General features: G+C 41.9%; 2 protein-coding genes across 6 annotated transcripts in view; one reads left to right on the forward strand and one right to left on the reverse strand.

Moving 5' to 3' along the window:
• Window positions 1-4,787, reverse strand: part of micall1a (MICAL-like 1a) — a 25,219-nt gene extending 20,432 nt beyond the window's left edge. For all 3 annotated transcript variants that reach the window (XR_005640401.1, XM_039812943.1, XM_039812818.1), the window contains exons 1-2: window positions 3,821-4,787; window positions 844-892 (exon numbers count right to left, since the gene is read on the reverse strand). Coding sequence is in view for 2 of the 3 variants with exons in the window: in XM_039812943.1 (XP_039668877.1) it covers window positions 844-892; window positions 3,821-3,963 (192 nt within the window). In the remaining variant the exon portion in view is untranslated. The remainder of the gene's footprint in view (window positions 1-843; window positions 893-3,820) is intronic.
• A 67-nt stretch (window positions 4,788-4,854) lies between these two features.
• LOC120566501 (ADP-ribosylation factor-binding protein GGA1-like) lies at window positions 4,855-19,662 on the forward strand. Of its 3 annotated transcripts, none has more exons than XM_039813052.1 (17): window positions 4,855-4,978; window positions 5,704-5,788; window positions 6,146-6,221; window positions 6,363-6,461; window positions 6,683-6,806; window positions 7,333-7,433; window positions 7,635-7,715; window positions 8,581-8,718; window positions 8,830-8,911; window positions 9,063-9,167; window positions 9,488-9,670; window positions 11,680-11,732; window positions 11,906-12,096; window positions 12,651-12,916; window positions 13,028-13,197; window positions 13,958-14,068; window positions 16,284-19,662. In XM_039813052.1, exons 1-17 carry the CDS (start codon window positions 4,933-4,935, stop codon window positions 16,392-16,394), a joined length of 2,022 nt encoding a protein of 673 aa, XP_039668986.1. In that variant the 5' UTR covers window positions 4,855-4,932; the 3' UTR covers window positions 16,395-19,662. The 3 variants fall into 3 exon arrangements, with proteins under 3 accessions (XP_039668986.1, XP_039669045.1, XP_039669130.1); XM_039813111.1 differs by having other exon boundaries at window positions 11,680-11,723; XM_039813196.1 differs by having other exon boundaries at window positions 4,870-4,978; window positions 9,527-9,670.
• The last annotated feature ends 69 nt before the right edge of the window (window positions 19,663-19,731 follow it).

Raw genomic sequence — 19,731 nt, forward strand, 5'->3', positions numbered from 1 at the left:
AACAAGGTCAAACTTGGGTTACTTGTTAAGTAGGCCCCTGTATATTATATCATGTGTGAAAGAGGGGTATTATAAAAGTAATACTAAGAGAGAGACAACCATGAAGAAATTTAAGGAGCTCACAGCTGGCTCCTTAATAGCAGAATCTGACTTAGATGCTTTGAGAGCTTTTCACATTTACGGTCACAGTTACCTTATTGCTTAGGCCTTATGGATATACAGTGAATAAATTGATTTATTTGTACAGACAGCCAGCACACAGTGTGTTCAGGACTGGTGCTACCACCAACTGCCTCACTTTCCCTGAAAGCTGCTGGATAAAAAGTATGTAAACAGCAGCAAAGAGTTGCCAAAGCTTAGGTCAGACTGGAAATGAGGAGACTCCCATTTCATCCCTCAATGTTCTGTTGGCTTACAGACGATGTGGAAAAACCAATGATAAAAAAAAAAAAGTCCACTGACTTATAGGTTGCAAATTCAGCACTTTTGCACCTAAAATCCTCTTTACATGGTCTCTCCACAGTCTTATGTCAAGATTTTTTTTATGACATTAAAAGCTCCATCCCTCTCCCTCCTTTCCCTCGCCAGGCTCCATTGGGATTAAGTAAACACTGCTCTTCACACAGACAGTGAAACACACTGAAGTCACACCCACCATGACTGCACGCAATAGTAAGGCTTAATAATTTCACGGCTGAATGATGCAGATGCAACACCCTGGTAGGTGATTTTACCCTCCCTTCAGAAGCAAACTGTCCCGTCTCCTAAAATCCAAGCATCATGCAACACAAGCTCATCGGAGTGTTTAAACCTCAAAAACATAAAGCTGTAAAATTGACTCACCAGTCGGTTGTTCTCATAGACATTCTCTTTAGACAGCGCGTCAAAGTTTCTGGAAGGACAAGACAGAAAGAAATATGGAAATTAAAACATCTGAGATAAGGCTGAGTATGCAGATAGTCAGTTTACAGTTATATAGCAACAACTGCAAATCATGGTATCTCTTTTTATATCAGGACGCTTGTAGAAGACCATGCCATGCGGATATAGGACCATACTGTATTTAGCTTGCCGACCTATTTCACCTTATGTTATGAACCATCAAAAAGCTATTATTGGCTTGACAGCATGGCAGGCAGGAATAGTGAACAGTTAAGCTTCCCAACTACCAAAGCAGCAAATTGGTCCCAAACCACACATAAATGCCTGATGTGAAAAAAGTGCCAGTACAAAAGGAAAAAAAAAAACTGTACCAAACAGGAGTGATAATTACAAGGCTGCGCTTTGAAATGCCCGGGGCGAGGAACCAAAGTCCCGGCTCTCACCAGTAAACATCCTGCAGTAAAACTGGAAAATACCTAAGGTGTTCTGGGATGAAAGTGTGGTTGTGTGCCTAAGTAAACATATGTTGACAAGTGTGTAGTAGTATGACAACAGTCTGGCGGAAAAAACACCATGACCCTGGTGAGAGAGCTTGTGGAGGCCATGTGGAACTCTCAAGAAGGAAAAAACCCTGTGAATGAGCTCCGTGTTGGAGCCACACAAAGTGACCTCTGTTCTCAGTAATCTCGTTCCCATGGTCACAAACACACCGAGCAGCAGCTCTAATATCAGGATCACGTCAAGATCTACCAACATAGCCAGAAGGAGCTGCAGCAACTTAAAAAAAAGTTGCCTAACTTTGTTGACACTCGCAGAACAGACTGTGATCAAGTGCATTGTGTGATCTGAATTGTGAATCTAATCCACTGTGACTAAGAGTCTCACCCTACGGTTTATTTTGGGAAGGAGGAATGCTGAGGAGCAGTTGGTGTGTGTGTGTGTATGTGTGTGTGTGTGTGTGTGTGTGTGTACTTTGTCAGGCATTTAATATCAACATGATTAAAACCTGGGCGAACCAGTATATCTGCTAAATCTGGTTCAGTCAGACAGAAACGCTCATAAAGGAGCACACGGGATTGGGATTTGGTGATGCTGTGAAAATCAAAAATGAAGCTTATGAATACGTAACAAATCAGCAGATTTAGTAGAGGAGCAGGTGAGACAAAATCAGTGCATCATGGAGACAAATTTCAACACAGAGGACAGAAAAAGTAGATGACGCGAGTGTTTTCCACTGCTGCATATATGGACACAATGGAATTTAAATGCAATTTTGACTTCACTGTCCTATGCCCTTTGGTTAACTAGGCCATGGATGATTTCTCACCTCCATGTCTACTCCCTCTCCACTGGGTTAAATGACACTTGGTCTCGGCTGAAGTGGAGATGAGGCCATTTGCTGTACTAACGTCCCTCCTGTACATCAGTGAGAGTGATGTGTTTGGATGAGAATACATTGGCTGCAGAGTGCAGGGCAGCCCTACAATGGCCTGGTCCAGCATTAGAACTAAATCCAGTATGACAGGCGGAGGTCTCAGCTGCAGATTAGCCTGACGGACTGTCTGTCTGGATCAGGGCGAGTTCCATTGGGCCACTGCAGCTACACAGAGGGCTGAACAGGGAGGCATGCTGGGACACAAATTGAAGAGGCAGAGCTGGAAAGCTGGGCATTTAGGATTTGCCCACTCTCTTACTTTCAGCTTTACTGCAGACAGATTCCACTTCACTGACTTGTCCTTCAGTGACAAGTGGTCCAGTGAATGTTTGCTCTACTACCATCCAAGCATAGTCCAATTTGCTCACAAAAGCCTGGGCCGCCTGAGAGGTTAGCAGCATGAGCAAGATGCTTACTGTCTTAAAGAATTTCCATCACACCACATGTTCCCCTCCAGGACAAAGAAGGGACATAACATGTCATTTACTGGCTGCTTTGGCACAATCCTCCTACAACAAGAAGGACTGTTGACTTCTTTTGAGAAGGAGTCAAACAACCAATCTGATGCTGTCAACAGCTAGACTTCCCACTGAGGTACACAGAGAGCCACATTATGCTCCACAGGACTAGTGCTTCTCCAGAGATGCATGTCCAATGTGAGTCATATGAGGGCATAGTTTCTGTTGCAGCAAACAATGGAAACAAATCAAATGATTCACCTGTCTTCTTGATACACAAGATATAGAAACATATATTTGTAACAAACACATGATGGCTGTCCTTTTTTGGAGATAGAAGTACTGAAAGGCTGATCCTCACCAAATAACATTGTTGTTCATTTGACCAAAAGCTGGTCAAACTCACACTGTTTTTAACTCTATAAAACATTATGTATTTCCTCATTCCTTTATAAGTCATTTTAGTCACACTGATACTGCGGTTGTGTTTTGTGGTAGCTTCTGTAATGTCTGTGTAGGTGTAAAACTAAATGCAGAGAGTAGGGGGTGTTTTTACAGACAGGGCATGGCTTGTCAGACTCAGTTAATAACAGCACACTGGCTTCCCACTAAAACTATTTTTACTGGTGGTTTTGGCTATGATAAAACACCCACAAAAGCGTCATTAAAACATGCATTGTTGATAAAAACCGACAATTGTTTTTGTTGTATTTGGTTTAGTTTTACATAATCTCAGTCCTTAGAAAAAACTGCTGGGTGATTAATCTAGAGCACAGAGGAGTTCACGATCCTGCTACTGAGTTTGTTTTGCATTTGTGTCCTGAATTGATTAACGCATTGATTATTACAGCACATGAAAACAATGATAAAGACAACAGTATGCAGCCTGTCACTTCTCCAAAAGAAAATGTGTCCACCTTTCAATGGAGCCAGCTGCTATGTGCCGTTAACTTGAACCGTTAACTTGTAAAATGTTTTCTCATTTCGATTTGCCCATTGTCTTAATTAGGTTAGTAAGTACGTCGTTAGACTTCGGAATACTTACATCAATTCTGGTCTGTAACGATGAATTATGGCACAAAACGCCAAACCGTCCCGAAAGGACGTTGACATGTCCTTTACTTCCACATCGTTGTAATTGTCACACTGTATACGACACCACTCCTGCAGAGCCTTCAGAGATCCCATGATACTATTCTCACACAGATCCAGGTATTCTTGTCAAATAAAATCCGAGTTTCTTTGTCCCAGGCGTGTCAGGAGACAACACAAAGTGTTTTTGTATGATCATAAACGAGTCATCAGCAGCGTTTCAGTGAAGGCGCGACAGCCAGACAACACCCGATGCTGCTGCCTACGATACATTCATTCACAACAGCCAGCCAGTCACGTTAAGAAAAACTAGCATGGCTTGCAAGCTAGCTAGCTAGATGTTACCTAACTTTTGCAACTACAACACGCATTGTGTCCCCCACTTTATGTCCTGTAACGAGTTAGTCAGACGGCGATAACTAGCTACATCTAAAGTGGTACTTTGACCAGAACCACTGGGTAAAAAACACAGCTGATATCCAGAGTTGGTAGATTGCCAACAAAGTTCTTGACGTAGCTAGCGAACTCAGCTAGCTAACTAGCTAGCTAAGGCACATTAAGTCTGCTGCTAGCTCAGGTCTGGGTCTACAGTAACGTTATGCTGGTTAGCCTCTTCTTGTGGGCGCTGGCACTGTGATGAGGAGTGTCCTTGTCAGTTGGGGCGATGATGCAGTTTCAGTCGAAGCATAGGTGACGGTTTCCTCCTTTAGGTGAACCACAACACGGGTTTTGTTTGTTGGTGCAGTCACCGCAACGGCTGTTAAAACGCTGGATAGAAAGTCTGTTACACTGCGCGCTACAGCATGCTGAAACTCTATGCAACAACAAAATACATCCCGGACAATTAATGTTGATCAAAGCAGCCCCGGCGCCGGTGCCAATCCATTCGAGTTGCATTGACTGAAGCGTTGGCCGCCTGCCACCTCAATCAATGTCACGTTGTTATTTCTCCCTCGCGCCCAAGCGGGGGAGCTAGAGCTGCTGAGCTGTTGGCTCCAACGGCTATCCACGCGATATGTTACAAAAATCCCGCGATAGTGGCCACTTATTTAGAATTCCCGAAAGATGGCGGCGGCGCCTCCGGATGAGGTAACCCTGCAGTCTCGCATCAGTAAGTCATAATACTGTACAATATCAGATTGACTTATGAACGGAAAGCGATAGCCGATACGCTGCTAATGGATACGCATATCAGTTTAAACTGGCCGCGGTCGGCCATAGTACTCTCCCGAGGGAAGAGATGTATTGAGAGTCAAGAGAGCTAATGTCATCAAATCATAAAGTGCAGTTATCGATAGGCAACAAACTGAAGTCAGATATTGTATCACCTTTGCTGTGATACGCTCGTACTTTGAGCTCACATTACGTTGACTGTTGACAGTTTGAGGTTGGTGATTCTACACAAACATGACCTTTAGCTACATTTAAAAAAAAAAAAAAATCCTCCAGTTGAATGCTAACAAAATAAACTAGCTAGTTAGCTGATGACTGTTGAACAAACCCAAGAACCAGGAACCATAACTATACAGTACTTCTGCTATAACCTTAGACACAGGATTCCGATTCTGTCACCCATTTTCTGCAAATATGAGCAAATCTTTTCACCTGCTACAAACCAGAGAACTGGTGGCTAGTTTGCAAACAACCAGAGCTGCTCACGGCTGTTTTATTAAGATTGAACTTTGCTGCTCGGACATAAGGAATGTCAGGAGACTCCTGTTTTGTTGTGTTTTTTTGCTGAATGTAAAAGAAAACACACTTTGCATGCAGCTTACTTAAAGTTTGGATATAGAGCAGATGCAGAATTCAGCCTGATGTGTTTTTCCTTTTACACAGACAAGGCCACCAACCCTTTGAATAAGGAGACAGACTGGGACAATATCAAGGGATTTTTTGATCAGCTCAACAATGAACCAGACGGGTGAGATGATGAAGAAGACGTCACACCATCTCAGTGTAGTTGTTCTGTCAATCACCATCTACAAAGTGCAGAGTCAAATCAGCGCTGTGCCAGCTGTTGATCTAAATTCTAACAACTTGGTTTAAATGAAGTTTAACAGCTCTGTAGAAAACCTCATATAAGCTACATACTGTTTCTTCACAACATGAAACACGTCTGACTATTCTCATGTTTTCCTTCTTAATGTCAAGGGTGTTTTGCTTCACATTTTATATGTTAAAAATGTGTGTGTGTTTCAAAGTGTTTTTGTGGCATATTTCAAATTCATCTCTTCCTTTTTTTCCCTGTGAAGGTTACATTAAGTTTCTAATCTTTCAGTCCCCAGCTTGCAACCAGACTTCTGGCCCACAAGATCCAGTCTCCTCAAGAGTGGGAGGCTATGCAAGCGCTTATGGTAAGATAACCAGTGTAAAGGTCTGCAGAATGCCACATTAGAAGCCACTTGTCCTTTTTTTTTTTTTTTTTACAATGAAAACTTTTTTGTGTGAAGGCTTGTCTGGACAAAGATAAAACAAACAAACTAAACTATTCCCAGGTTCTTGAGACGTGCATGAAGAACTGTGGAAAGCGATTTCACAGTGAAGTGGGAAAGTTTCGCTTTCTCAACGAGCTCATCAAAGTGGTGTCGCCCAAGGTAATAATCCTTGTCTTTTATGCTCTCATACCAGTATGGCTGCAACTGTACATCCGTGAGAATTATTTTGTGTAACCAGTGAAAGTAGCTTTTAAGTGCCTATAGAAAACATTATGGGAATAGGTAAAGAAAACAACAGAACAGTGGGCCAGCTGTCAGTGTATTTATTTAGTTAAAGTTGTTAAACGATAACAATTGCATGAATCCCCTCTACTGTGCAGTATCTAGGTACCCGGGCTCCAGAGCCAGTGAAGAAGAAAGTGTTAGAAATAATGTACAGCTGGACAGTGAGGCTGCCCGGTGAGACCAAGATCGCGGACGCCTATCAGATGCTGAAAAAACAGGGTGAGCTCTCCAGAACAAAAAGAGAACATGACAATCCATCAAGATTTCTCATTCACTTCTTCCGGATACATGCATACATTCCATACATTTACCATACAGTACAGTGGTTTATGAATGTGCGGTTTAGTTTCCATATTTCACTGCTAATGTGCTTTTTGGTTCCTGAATTTTTCCCTGTATAAACAAACAGTGTTTTGCACAAGGCAGTGTCAGTTCTCCTTTTTATGGTGATGAGCCACAAGCATGAGACTAATGTCCTTAGTCATGCTTTGTTGACTCTATTGTGATCTTAAAAATGACATTTCCACCAAAGTTTCCCTAAGTTACTGCAGTATAATAAATGAACCATATCTGTAGCCCGTTTGTTTCTGGTGCATTTTGACCGAATACATCTGACTCTCTTGTTATAATGTGCTGCTTAGATTTCTCTAAAAAAAAAAAGTGTCCAGAACAATGTTATAGCACCAGTATCACATACGTCATGGACAGTACTCTGAGGTTAATAGGTGTTTTTGTTCTCTTCCAGGCATTGTCAAAGTGGACCCTGTGCTTCCTGATGACAAGCCCCTCCCACCCCCTCCACCCAGAGCCAAAAATGTCATCTTTGAGGATGAGGAGAAATCCAAGGTATCAGTGATGATTAGGGGGCTCCAATCACATTGAATGGGGTTTCAAACAGAAAGAACTCCATTTATGAAAAGTTGTTCTGTACCCATCACATTATTTTTTAAAGTGAAACTCCTAGGAGGAGAATCACGGGGCCAACGGTTTACGAAGTTTTCTTCCTCTTTTCTTTACTCTCCTTCTATCCTATCATGTTTTTGGTAGATGCTGTCTCGCTTATTGAACAGCACTCACCCAGAAGATCTAAGAGCAGCAAACAAGCTCATTAAGGAAATGGTCCAGGAGGTGAGTCATTGGTTTTGTTTACCAAAAGTGCTGTACAGAATGGGGTCTCACTTGCATGTGCGTCTGTGTTTTTTCCACCATTAGTACAAAAGACACACCCGAATATGTAACATGGTAACATTAATGCAACTCAGTAGTAGTCTTAAGGCCTTGTTTTATTATTATAGTGTTTATAGTGGGAATTATGCACTTGATTTCCTCCAACATTGACAAAAGATGTGGAAATCCAAATAATCAAGGTTTTGATGTAGGTATAATCAAACATCAGGGTTTCGGTTCAACAATAGATTATTAAAGGTAATAATCTTGAAACTACTTCATTCACTGATGTTCAACATTTTTAGTTTAACGTGATCACAATTTGAAACCATAAAAAACTAAATGCAGATTATTCCTGAAGTCATCGAGATTATTTATCATGATTTGAAATTACGATCATAAGTAGCAAAAGAGATGCAAGCAGTATTTCAACGGTTAATATTATAATAAAATATTAACTTATTTAATAATTTCCATGATTTGTAAAGTTTTAACTTTACATATTTGAGTACTTATTATAATAAAAAATATTCCTAAACTGTAATGTAGCCTTTATTACCATTATATTGTCTTGTCTCATAATGAACAAATTCAGTCACAAAATGCTCGATGGTGTTTTAAGCCCCCAACGTCTCCTTCCAGGCAGCGCTGTGATCGTTGACTTCAAGGCACCTAACCCTAACCATAACCATAATTATTGCTTAATCCTAGTGGAAGGAGACATTGGGGGCTTAAAACACATGAACTCACAAAATGAAGATCTGCAAAAATGCTGCAATTTCATAATGATCCTGAGCACTGTGAGATCCTTTCGCTCTTTTTCCAGGACCAAAAGCGTGTGGAGAAGGTGTCCAAGCGATTGAACGCCATCCAGGAGGTGAAAGAGAGTGTCAGCCTGCTGAGCCAGCTGCTGGAGGGCTACAGCAAGCAGAGCTGCTCCCAGAGCAACCAGGAGCTCATTAAGGTTAGCGCAGCTCAGCACATTAAAACTAGCTGCAGCCACAGTCTCGTAAATCTGCTCGTACCACCCACTACGGGTGTGGTTTTAGTGTTTCTAACATGTGTCTGTTCGCAGGATCTTTACCAGCGCTGTGAAAAGATGAGGCCTACGCTATTCCGATTAGCAAGCGATACAGAGGACAGCGATGAAGCCTTAGGTAAGGTTGCTGACCTCACACTATGTCATGTTAAATAAGGCAGAATAAGGTATTTATTAACTCACTTTTTTTTCCATACAAAGTTCATGGAATCAGGCTCCATTCCAAAGCGTAAATAAATACACATTGGTGTTGCTTTTTCTGCTTCCAGCGGAAATCTTACAGGCCAATGACAGCCTGACCCAGGTCATCAACCTGTACAGACAGCTGGTAAAGGGGGAGGATGTGTCAAAGGATGGCATAACCTCACAACCAGGTAGGTACATGTGTGTGATTTGGCATCCTTAAAGCTATAGTGTGTAGTTTCTGTCGCCCCCATGAGGAATTCTAAGTAATGACAACAGAATTGTCGGCGCGTCCACATGATACAAGCCTTACATGATCGCACGCGCCCCCCACCCCTCCTCGATGCAGTTACTAGTATGCAAGGAGGACACGGAGGATTAAAAAAAACATGATGGACTCTTCAGAAGAGGTCATCTTCACTTGAGTTTCTGCGTGGGAAAGTTATGCACTAAAGCTTTAAGTGTCTACTAAGCTTGATAAATTAAACCCATTTTCCAAACATTTCTGTAGACTATAAGATCACAGATGGGTTTCCTCTGTCCAAATCAGGCAGCAGTAGCTCAGCACTCGTAGACCTGATGGGACTTAACTCATCCGTCAACACGGCACCATCCAGCCCAGAGCCCTCCAGCCTCCAGACCCTGACTCATAACATGGGCATCAGCCTCTTGGATGATGAGCTCATGTCACTGGGTAAGCACAAAAAAACCTCATCTGGCTCTTAAACACAAAGGTAGATTAACTTTTTAACAAGCCAAAAAGGACAAGTCAGCAATAGTTAAAGTGCTCATATTATGCTTTTTGGCGTTTTCCCTTTCCTTTATTGTGTTCTATATCTTTTTTTGTGCATGTAATAGGCTTCCAAAGTGAAAAAGCCCAAAGTCCACCCCAAAGGGACTTACCATCTCCAACAGAAAACCCTGTTCACAAACAGCTCCAAACTGCTCTATTGTAGTCCAGCCTTTACTTCAGAGACAAACGTGGTCACTTTGTAACACCCGTTATAATGCTCGCCTAGCTGCTAGCATGGCACGCCCTCATACTCTGCTTCTGACTGGCTAGTAGTCCTTACCTAGCTACTGAGCATGTGTGACTCCCAACAAAGAATGGAATAGAAGTGAGACCACTCTGTAGCTTAAACGGAGAGCTCAACACACAGGGTGAAAAGAGGAGCTGCAGCAAAAACAAAGATATGGTGTTTTTTTGAAAATTCAACCTATTCTGATATAACTTCGAAATACAATTATGAACCTGAAAATGAGCATAATATGAGCGCTTTAAACCTTATTTCCAATTGGCTAGTGTGTAGCCCTCCTGTTGGCTGTCTGGCTGGCTGAAACAACATCCTCAGAAGCAGACCACATCTGACTCGACCACAACAAAGCTACACACATTTACGGTAGTGATGGCGAGATGAAGCCTCATGAAGCATTGAAGCTTTCCAGCAAAGTGGTTCGCAAAAGGGTTCGTTTCACGAGGCTTCATTTGCTCACAACACCACCTGTTGGTCAGGTGACCAACAGAGTGTAAAACAGGCAGATCTATTACAGATGATCTACTGTATGTGATCTAGACTGTATCAGAGACGGTTTCTGACTGAATTTTGCGCCAGTAAAGACTTAGAAATAACGATGATGTAAAAATCTATTCCACGTAATCCTTTTATATCAATATAGCTTAGTGGGTATTTTCTGGTGGTGTAATATAATAAACATATTTCCTTGAGAGTGTGTAAATCAATCCTTTGGGTCATAATATAATAGCAGGAGGGGCAATTTTAGTAGGCTATATTAAAACAGGTACGTGGCAGGGGTTTAATCGGGCTGAGGGCCGTGAATGTGCGCGTGTAGATCATAGATGTCACGTGGTAGGACGGGCAGCGAGGCTTCGGATGTCATCAGTGATGCCATTTAGAGCCCAACCGATAAGGATTTTTAAGGCCGATATCGATACAAATATTTGGTGATTTAAAAATCCGATATATCGGCCGATATATATATACTGTATGTTTTTTTTAAATCCAGAAACGCGTGACAAAACATACAGATTTCCCTAACATTAGTTATTTATGAGTCCTCACTAAAATATGATAATGCAGTTTGAAAATAAACTTGTTTGTTTTATTGTCAAGACAGAACAGAGGAACATATTAAATATATTAAAGTCCTGATAAATAAAATGTATAAAAATACAAACTTAAAAGGGTTAAACACGAGTGTTGCCAACAGGGAGGTTGTAGAGCGCCCTCTGGTGGACAAACTATGCAACGCCAACACTAAGAACATGGTTGAAGGGCGTTTCATCCATTTTTATTTTATTTTTTAAATATTCATTTATCGGCCATTATAAAAGCCGATACCGATAGTTTGGAAAATGCCTCATATCGGCCGATAATATCGGCCCGCCGATATATCGGTCGGGCTCTAATGCCATTTGTCTAAAACGATACAAGCCTCGAAATGCGCTTCAAGGAAAATTTCCGGGATTTCTCGACACAAGCTTAGAACATCACTAATTCACAGCCTTTTTAGATTTAGCCAAACCTGTCACAAACTCAAGCATTAGCAGCCACTTGTCTTTTGGTATGTTTCTGTTTTTGATTAGGAGTTTTTGAACATCATTACATTTACATTTGTTTATTTTAAAACCACCACAAATTGGAATCAAATTGAATTAACCTGTTGTTGTCTTTGATTTCTTAGGTCTGAATTTAACGGAAAACTTCGACTCTCAGAACACTTTTCAGGTGCAAGTTGTAAGATAATATTTTACTGCTCACATTAAAGCCATTATATGTCGAATTAAAATGTCTGACTTTTCAAAGATGGACAAAAACGTATGCCATCAGAATCACTGAAACCATTTACATCATCTCCATCTTCTCATACACTTTGTCCACACACAAACCTGAACCGTCTGTTTGTTCAGCATCCTGATGGCACAGAATCATGTGCAACATCGGCCCCTGCTGCCGTGTTGCTACCAGCTGTGGTCCAAACAGCGCAGGCTCCGCCAGCAGTGGGCCCCACTGCTTCTCCTAAACCCATGGAAGAGCTGGAAATGTTGGGGAAGACATTGTTACAGCAGTCCCTACCTCCAGAGAGCCAGCAGGTCAAATGGTAAGTTACGGGAGGATACGAGTTAATAACCTCAAAGTTGTTTATTGTTTGACGGAAAGAAGTATGTGTCTGTGTTTGATGCACTAACCCTTCATAGCGCTAAAGTGTAATGTAATACACAGCAGTGGTAAGTCACTTGTGATGGAGAGTTACATTTTGACTGTTTTTTTTTTTTTTTTTTTTTTTCTTCCATGTAACTTAGATAGATAGATAGATAGATAGATAGCACTTTATTGTCCGTATACACGGAAATTTGTCTTGCAATACAAGCTCCAACAATCACCACACAACAACCTAAAAACAAAAGCTATAAACATAGAGACATCAATACAACATAGATACTTAATTAATTAATATGAGGGGTGGGGGGCTGCCCTGCAAGAGTGGTCATAAATAACCATACATATATAGACGAGGTTAAAAGGGCGAGATTAAAAATTAAAAATTGGGGGGAGGAACTATCACTTCTTTGCTTTCCTGTGTTGATTCAACAGAGATATTGACAGAGGAACAAATGAGTGTTTATATTTGTTTCCCCGTTCCTATACATGCAGGGATAAGCTCCAACCTCAATCCAGAGTCAGCTTACGAGATATGCAGACCAAGTCCGCCGCCAACTGTAGAGCCGCTCCTAATGTAACCCCCGCCTCCTCTGGTCCCGCTCCTGCTCCTGCTCCAGGGCCCACGTCCAGCCCGAGCGTCCATTCGGAGCCGCCTGACGCTCTCCTCCTCTCCAATCTGAGTTTCGCAGCTGCTACCGACCCCTACGACAACATCTCTCTAGCTGAGGTTACCGTGCCTCTGGAAGCAATCACACCTAGTAAGCATGAGCAATAACACCAGACCCAACAGTGACCCTGGGTCCAGTCATAGGTGCAGTTTTCTCCATTTCTCTACATCCCATTCTGTTTTGTCTGTAAATCTGTTTCAGGCAGCTTACTACCAGTGACTGTATTCGACAAACACAGTCTCCGGGTTTTGTTCACCTTTGCCCGTGACTGTCCTCCATCGCGGCCTGACGTGCTGGTGGTGATCATCTCCATGCTGTCCTCCGCCCCCATTCCTGTCACCAACATCCGCTTTCAGGCAGCTGTACCAAAGGTAGGTTGAGGTTCTCCCTCTTCCCTTTGAAGGCAATCCGTATTAAGGACGCTGACACACCAACCCCATTATCGGACAGTCTGGCGAGGTCGGTGACTCGAGTCTGTTCAGTGTGTTCCGTGCCGTCGTCAGTCGGAGGAGCCGTGGGCCTTCATTTGGGCCGATTTGACGTGTTGAATCGGTGGGTGGGCAGTCGGACTCGAGGACCAATCTGATTGGTGGAGTGCTAGCCCTTGACTAGCGAATCAGTGTACGTGACCAACGCCTCTGACGAAAATCTTTCAGACTGACCTTTGTCGATCAAAAAAAACCAGACCGATTCAGCAACTGCATGGCCTAATGCATTTCGAGAAAGTATTTTCGTGAAATACGAGCTCGTATTCCGAACGAGCCGCCATTAATGGTCCGCTTTGAAATTCGGGAGAAGCCAGTCCCTTGTGACGCGTTCGTCATTTCCGGTTTGAATTTTTTCGACAATGCAGATTAGCGCCGCCTGCTGTTATGGAGACGTATTACGTCTCACGCACGCGCAGAACGTACGCTCAAGTCGGCGTCGCTTCGGTGTGTTCCGAGGCAGTTTTGTGACCTCAAGGAGCCGACTGATCAGTCCGACTGCCTTTTCTGCCGACGGTTGGCCGTCAGGTTAGTGTGTCAGAGCCTTTAGAGCGCCATGTAACAGTCTAAACATTCAGTCAAGTGGAAACCATATCTTTTGATTTAAAATAGTACATATTTGTGGATATCGATTGTTATTTTTAAGGTGATGAAAGTGAAGCTGCAGCCTCCCTCCAGCACTGAGCTCCCAGCCTTCAATCCCATCCTGCCTCCTGCCGCCATCACACAGATCCTGCTGTTGGCCAACCCTCACAAGGTACTCTTTCCCCCCCCCCCCCTCATATGCATGCTGTCTGTCAGAGTCGGCCTCAGTTCAGGACCATTTTTTTATGTATATATGCTTCTATTGGTAGTTTTTCATCCCATTCCCCTGAATGTCACGGACGTAAGTGTATGAAGGTTTTTTTCTGAAAACTTATAAATACCAATATTTAATGATAATTACCAAATCTGAGGGTCAGACTACATGTTTTCAGTAAAACAATTTAAACTGTAGCTTCATTTTTTTATGAAAAAAAAAAAGTTTAAAAAAAAATCTCTGATTCCAACTTCTTAAATGTGAATATTTTCTGGTTTCTTCACTCCTCTGGGACAGTAAACCGAATATCTTTAATTTGTGGACAAAACTAAATGTTTGAGGACGGCATCTTGGGCTTTGGAAAACTTTTGATTTTTCACCATTTTCTGACATTCAATAGACCAAACCTCTGATCGATTAATCGAGAAAATAATGGACACATTAATGGACTATGAAAATAATGGTTGGTTGCAGCCCTAGTGCTAATGCCGACTCCTAGGCTTTGATCTGTAAACATTTACATTTACACTATTGTACTGTTACGTCATTAGAGACAATGCAACTCTGATCTAAATTAAATGAGCATATTGACATTTATACACTTGACATTTTTGCAAGCAAACCGCTTTGTATGTGCTACGCATTTTATGAACTTATAAACATGTAGTGATGTTACCCTGTTGAGTTTGACCACTAGTAACACTATAGAGCATATTATGTGCGAGTGGGTCCCTGATTTGTTTGTGTTGTCCATGTGTACGCACGTACGTGCGTGAGCAAGTGGCCGACGTAATCCACATCCTCTTAAAAATGTTGAGTATGGAGAAGCATTCAACACATATCTTAGACCTAAGGATACACACAATGCATTTGGGTGATAAACACTGAACGTAAACCTTGACCGCGCACCTTTTTAAGCAGCGACTGAGAACCGTTTCATCATCACTGGGAAATGGTGATGCAGTGTTGTAGTCGAGACCACTCAAAAAAGGGACCAAGTCATCACCAAGACCTGAGTGTATCGAGACTAAGTCAGGACCAAGACGTTGGGGAGTTGAGACCAAGTCTCGACCAAGGCAGGGCGAGACCGAGTCAAGACCAAGACCAAGACCAGACCAGTGCCAGACAGCCAGAGCTTCTTCTTCTGTCGCAGAGATTCACTCTCTCAGGAGTGCGTGTTAAGGGGGGCGGGGAGAGGGGGTTAAGGCCGGTTACACACTGGCTGCGTGGCGTGAGCGTGTCAGCTGCATGGCGTATCTGGTTTTATTTCGGCTCCCATGTTAACCGGTCAGAGCTTGCACACTGCCTGCGTGACACGCACGTCTCACACGCGGCTCGAGCCACGCCGAAAACGCGTGCGTGCTAGAAATAGAACCGACGCCTATTTTTCACGCGACACGCAAGCGTGTTGGAAGCGTTTTCAGGCAAAATAGAATACCAAAAGATGTCATTTTGACACAAATACATATTAATAAATGACATGTTGATGTTTGAAAGTCTCTAGGTTTTGACATAAATGCAGATATAAATGTAATTTAAAAAAAATAAAAATTTGATTTTCAAATATTGCACCTGTCAATACAGAACGAAATATTCTGTAGCCTATTTTGCCGTCAATACTGCCGACATTGTCTTTGCTGTAATCAGATCAGTATATAGTTATGTTTAACACGAAGTATACTGCTGCTTGAGTGCAGTAAATCAATGGGAAACATACATGTGTACGGACCATAGACAGTCTATGGTCAGACACGTTTCTGGTGTGTAAATCCACGCGGCTGACACGCAACAGAAACGCGACGCTCCCGCCACGCAGCCAGTCTGTCGCCGGCCTAACAGGAACCAATTTCAAATTAGAAATGAATCAAATTATTGGTTGCATTTGAAGCAGGAAGTTTTACATCCAATCACAGTAATGATGTTGACACATTTGAATTGGACAATGCAGAGGCAACTCAGTGAAGTCCCTGCACTTGTCCATATCATATCATATACGGTCTTGAAATAAAATCCAGAGTTGTCTTTATCCGAGACCGAGACAAGGCCGGGTAAAAGTGCGGTCGATTCCGAGACCTTCAAAAAGTGGTCTTGAGACCAAGACCGATCTCGAGTACTACAACACTGCGGTGATGTAACCTTGAGCTGACATTTGTTTTTTCTCTTTGTGTTTCAGGAAAAGGTACGTTTGCGGTACAAGCTGACATTCAACCTGGGCGAGCAATCTCACGATGAGTCTGGTGATGTGGACCAGTTTCCGCCCCCAAACACCTGGGGGAACCTTTAGGGAGAAGGACCGACCCCCTCCCCCTCCGTCATCTGATCTGCTGCTTCCTTTTTAGATCTAGGTTGAAGTTGTCCCTCATCGCTGGCTGGAGGCGAGACGGCCTCTTTTAAACTTCCGCGGTTTCAAACTCTGGTTCGGTAATACAAACTGACACGAGGCCAGTTGTGGGAACCAGCTTCTACCTTGTGCCTTCCTTCGCAGCCTTCCTGTCCTTATTCCATCGGCTCCGCGTGTTCCTGTGTTCCGTAGCTACTTTCTTCTTCTTCTTCTTTTCAACAATCATTCCAACGCAAACTATAAAGCAAACTGTCAGAAACATTGATTCAATGCAGTGGCATAAGGGGGGAAACAAGTTTTTTTTTGTTTTAAAACCTGAATGTGTGCATTTGTGTGGTTAACACACTGTCTAACCATCAATCAGATGTGCCATGTCACGTGTATTACATGTAACCGCTGGTGTCTCACATTATTTCATTTTCTTTGTTTTATTTTTTTTGCCAAACCCCAGTGCTTACCCTGGACAGCGTGAGTATTGTCACAGTTTGTGTGTTCCGTGTTTATTCTGAGTGTTCAGAGTAGGGTTGCAAGAACTAATTTTTTCTTTTTAGTTCATCAATAATCAGAATCCAAATGGGATTTATTGCCAAGTAAAGTAACACTCCCTTGGTGGTTGGTGCATTTAAAACCTATTAAAACAATAAATGTAAAAGACATGTAAACCAAACAAATTTGTACACTATAACTGTTTAACAGTAAGAAAGGCTGTATGGTTTAGTGCCGGGTGTGCAAAAGTTCAGAATATATATTATGTGCAAAGGTCAGGTATATAATCCATGATTTTCGTTAATGTAAGGTGTAGTGTCTAGGGGTGGGGGGTCCTAAGAGTCTGTGTCAGTGGGGGTCGCAAGTATTGTTTATGAGGCCCACTGCAGTCGGGATGATACTGCTTTTCAGTTAAACTTAAAGTCAGTTACATGCTTCAAGTGATGTTTACAGTATGACCAATAGCCAAAACAGCCCAATGTATTCAACCTATGAAATGGAATAGTTGGTATTTTTACCTGATAAGTAACTTGATTATTAGAATTTGAAATTAATTTCCTATCAAATGATGGATTGATTAATTTGCTAACTGTTTCAGCACTTCGGTGTTCTAGAGAGAGGCGCAGCAGTGGACTTAATAGTCAGATGGTATCATGCTCAACCTACTAGCAAACCACTTCAGTTGCAGAGGGAAATGATTAAACTAAATTTAATTGGTATCACTTTGAACGCATTGAAGCGGTTGTTGTTTATCCAATGGAGACAGTTCAGAGCATGAGATGAAATGCAGTAATAAGTGGAAAAGTGTGTCATGGGAGCATGAATTTGTACACTGTTTTTAAGTATTGCCTTGGTTTTTTTATGTGTGCATGTGTGTGTGTGTGTTGTGAGAGCTGTGAGAGCTGTGACAATAGGCCTTTACCACAGCAGACTTGTCATAGTAGGAAAGGTAAAGGTGTTTAGGAATTCAACCATTTATGTCATTAGTTACACTGTGCTTTTCCTACTGGGTCAGAATGTCTTCTGTGAAAAAGGACTTTGTAGAAAGGGTCCTAATTCTCTGCCCCTGTTAAAATACTGAAATTTAGCTTTTAATTTCTGCACTTTTCTTTGTTTTCAAAAGATCGGGACATCTTTCACTCAGAATGTTGATTTTGAGAGTTATTTTACACATGAACTTTCATGCACTTTTTTTTTTGTTGTTGTTGAAGTTTTCCTTTTGCACATGTAACCATTCCATATTACAATACACTGTCTTTTCTCATTTGCTGCCTTTTCTACTGTTGATCAACCCAAAGAGGGACATGAAGTCCTGAGTTGACATTTCTGACATCCCGTTAGATTCTACCACACGTGCCTGAGATGCAACGTTTGATTTTCATTTGCTTTGTACATATATGTAAACAAACGACTAGTTTGATCTCTGTTTCTGTTTTTCATACGTTCGTGTCCATCTCAAAAAGACTTTGTGAAACAAATGGAACCGCCAATGACGTTACAGAATCATCCTAATATCCACGGCCATTGAGTTGATCGGAGCACTTGGGGTCATAAAGACGAAAATAAAATGAGATTGTGAGAAATAAGATTCTGACATACCTTTGAAACTCTAAATGTGTGTAAGTACTGTACACTAGGGATAGAGCTGGAGATTCAGTTTAGAATATGACCGATCAATTACCCACTGAGTAATATTGATTCAATTATAGACTTACATGTGTTACTTTTCTGATGGTAGATCAACTCCCATCATCACACAGTGCCATTCGTGATTCTAAGAGGCTGTATTGTAATACTATAATCGGCTATTTCACTTCCATAGAGCTGTGCTTTTATTTATTTTCATCTACAGTTACACGATTAACTTGTCTAGGACTGGAAGGAAGAAAGCAATAATGAGACAAAAACAGTAGCCTCAGTACTCCCCCTTTCAGTCCTTCATGGCTCAAGCAGATCATATATAATGAACATCTGCGCTCCCTGCACGATTTGAAAACTATGCATTGAGGGGGCTGTAACAGTTCGACTACATGGTCAGATTTATCTTGTCCACATAGATGCAAATTTGCCCATGGTCATTGCTACAAGACCTACAACTTTATTGCAGCCTCCATCTTCTCCACAGTGTCAATGTACAGATTCTTTGACAAGACCATAGCTGACAGAGAGCGAGATGGCAGAGACTATAGCTCTGCCTTTTTGACCGAGCTCTTGGCCTTAAGGTCTTAACTCAGTAAGTCTTTTGTCATCCCTCTCTGCACCGATGGAACCTGAGTTACAGAAGCAGCCATCGCACCGTTCTCCCAACATGAGACAGGCGACTTATGTCGTGTAGCTATGCTATTTCATGTTTGGGTCTAGTATTCATTGAGGTGCATTCAGGGATACGCTACAAAGTCTTCCCTTGTCTCCCACATTAATTCGGACTGGCAAAAAGAAAAACTAAGAACTAAAAACATGTAACTTCAACTGAACTGGATCCAGCTTTTTAAGACCGATACACCACAGAAAGTACAGCAAAACTAGGTGTTGTGACAAGGTGTGTACTTGCGTATTTCCATCCTTTTGTGCTTCTAATGTAAATAAAAGCTTAATGCCATGGTGTATATTTACCAGTGCACATGCAAAATACAAAAGCAACACATGTACATACTGCTGGGCACAAATGAAAATGTACTACAAATGTGTATTTAAGGCAAATAAAGTCATTTGTATGGGGAATTTACCTGAAGTATAAATAATTTGCAAAGTAGAAAATACTGCTTTGATTCTTTTATTTAAGAAAAAAAAAAGA

The sequence above is a fragment of the Perca fluviatilis genome, chromosome 1 (assembly GCF_010015445.1).
Source record: "Perca fluviatilis chromosome 1, GENO_Pfluv_1.0, whole genome shotgun sequence".
Classification (NCBI taxonomy): domain Eukaryota; kingdom Metazoa; phylum Chordata; class Actinopteri; order Perciformes; family Percidae; genus Perca; species Perca fluviatilis.

Coding starts and splice junctions, on each gene's coding strand:
- LOC120566501 (XM_039813052.1), top strand. CDS start 4,933: ATGGCGGCGGCGCCTCCGGATGAGGTAACCCTGCAGTCTCGCATCA. Junction 11,733..11,905: donor ACACTTTTCAGGTGCAAGTT/GTAAGATAATAT, acceptor CTGTTTGTTCAG/CATCCTGATGGCACAGAATC. Junction 12,917..13,027: donor TCTGGAAGCAATCACACCTA/GTAAGCATGAGC, acceptor AATCTGTTTCAG/GCAGCTTACTACCAGTGACT.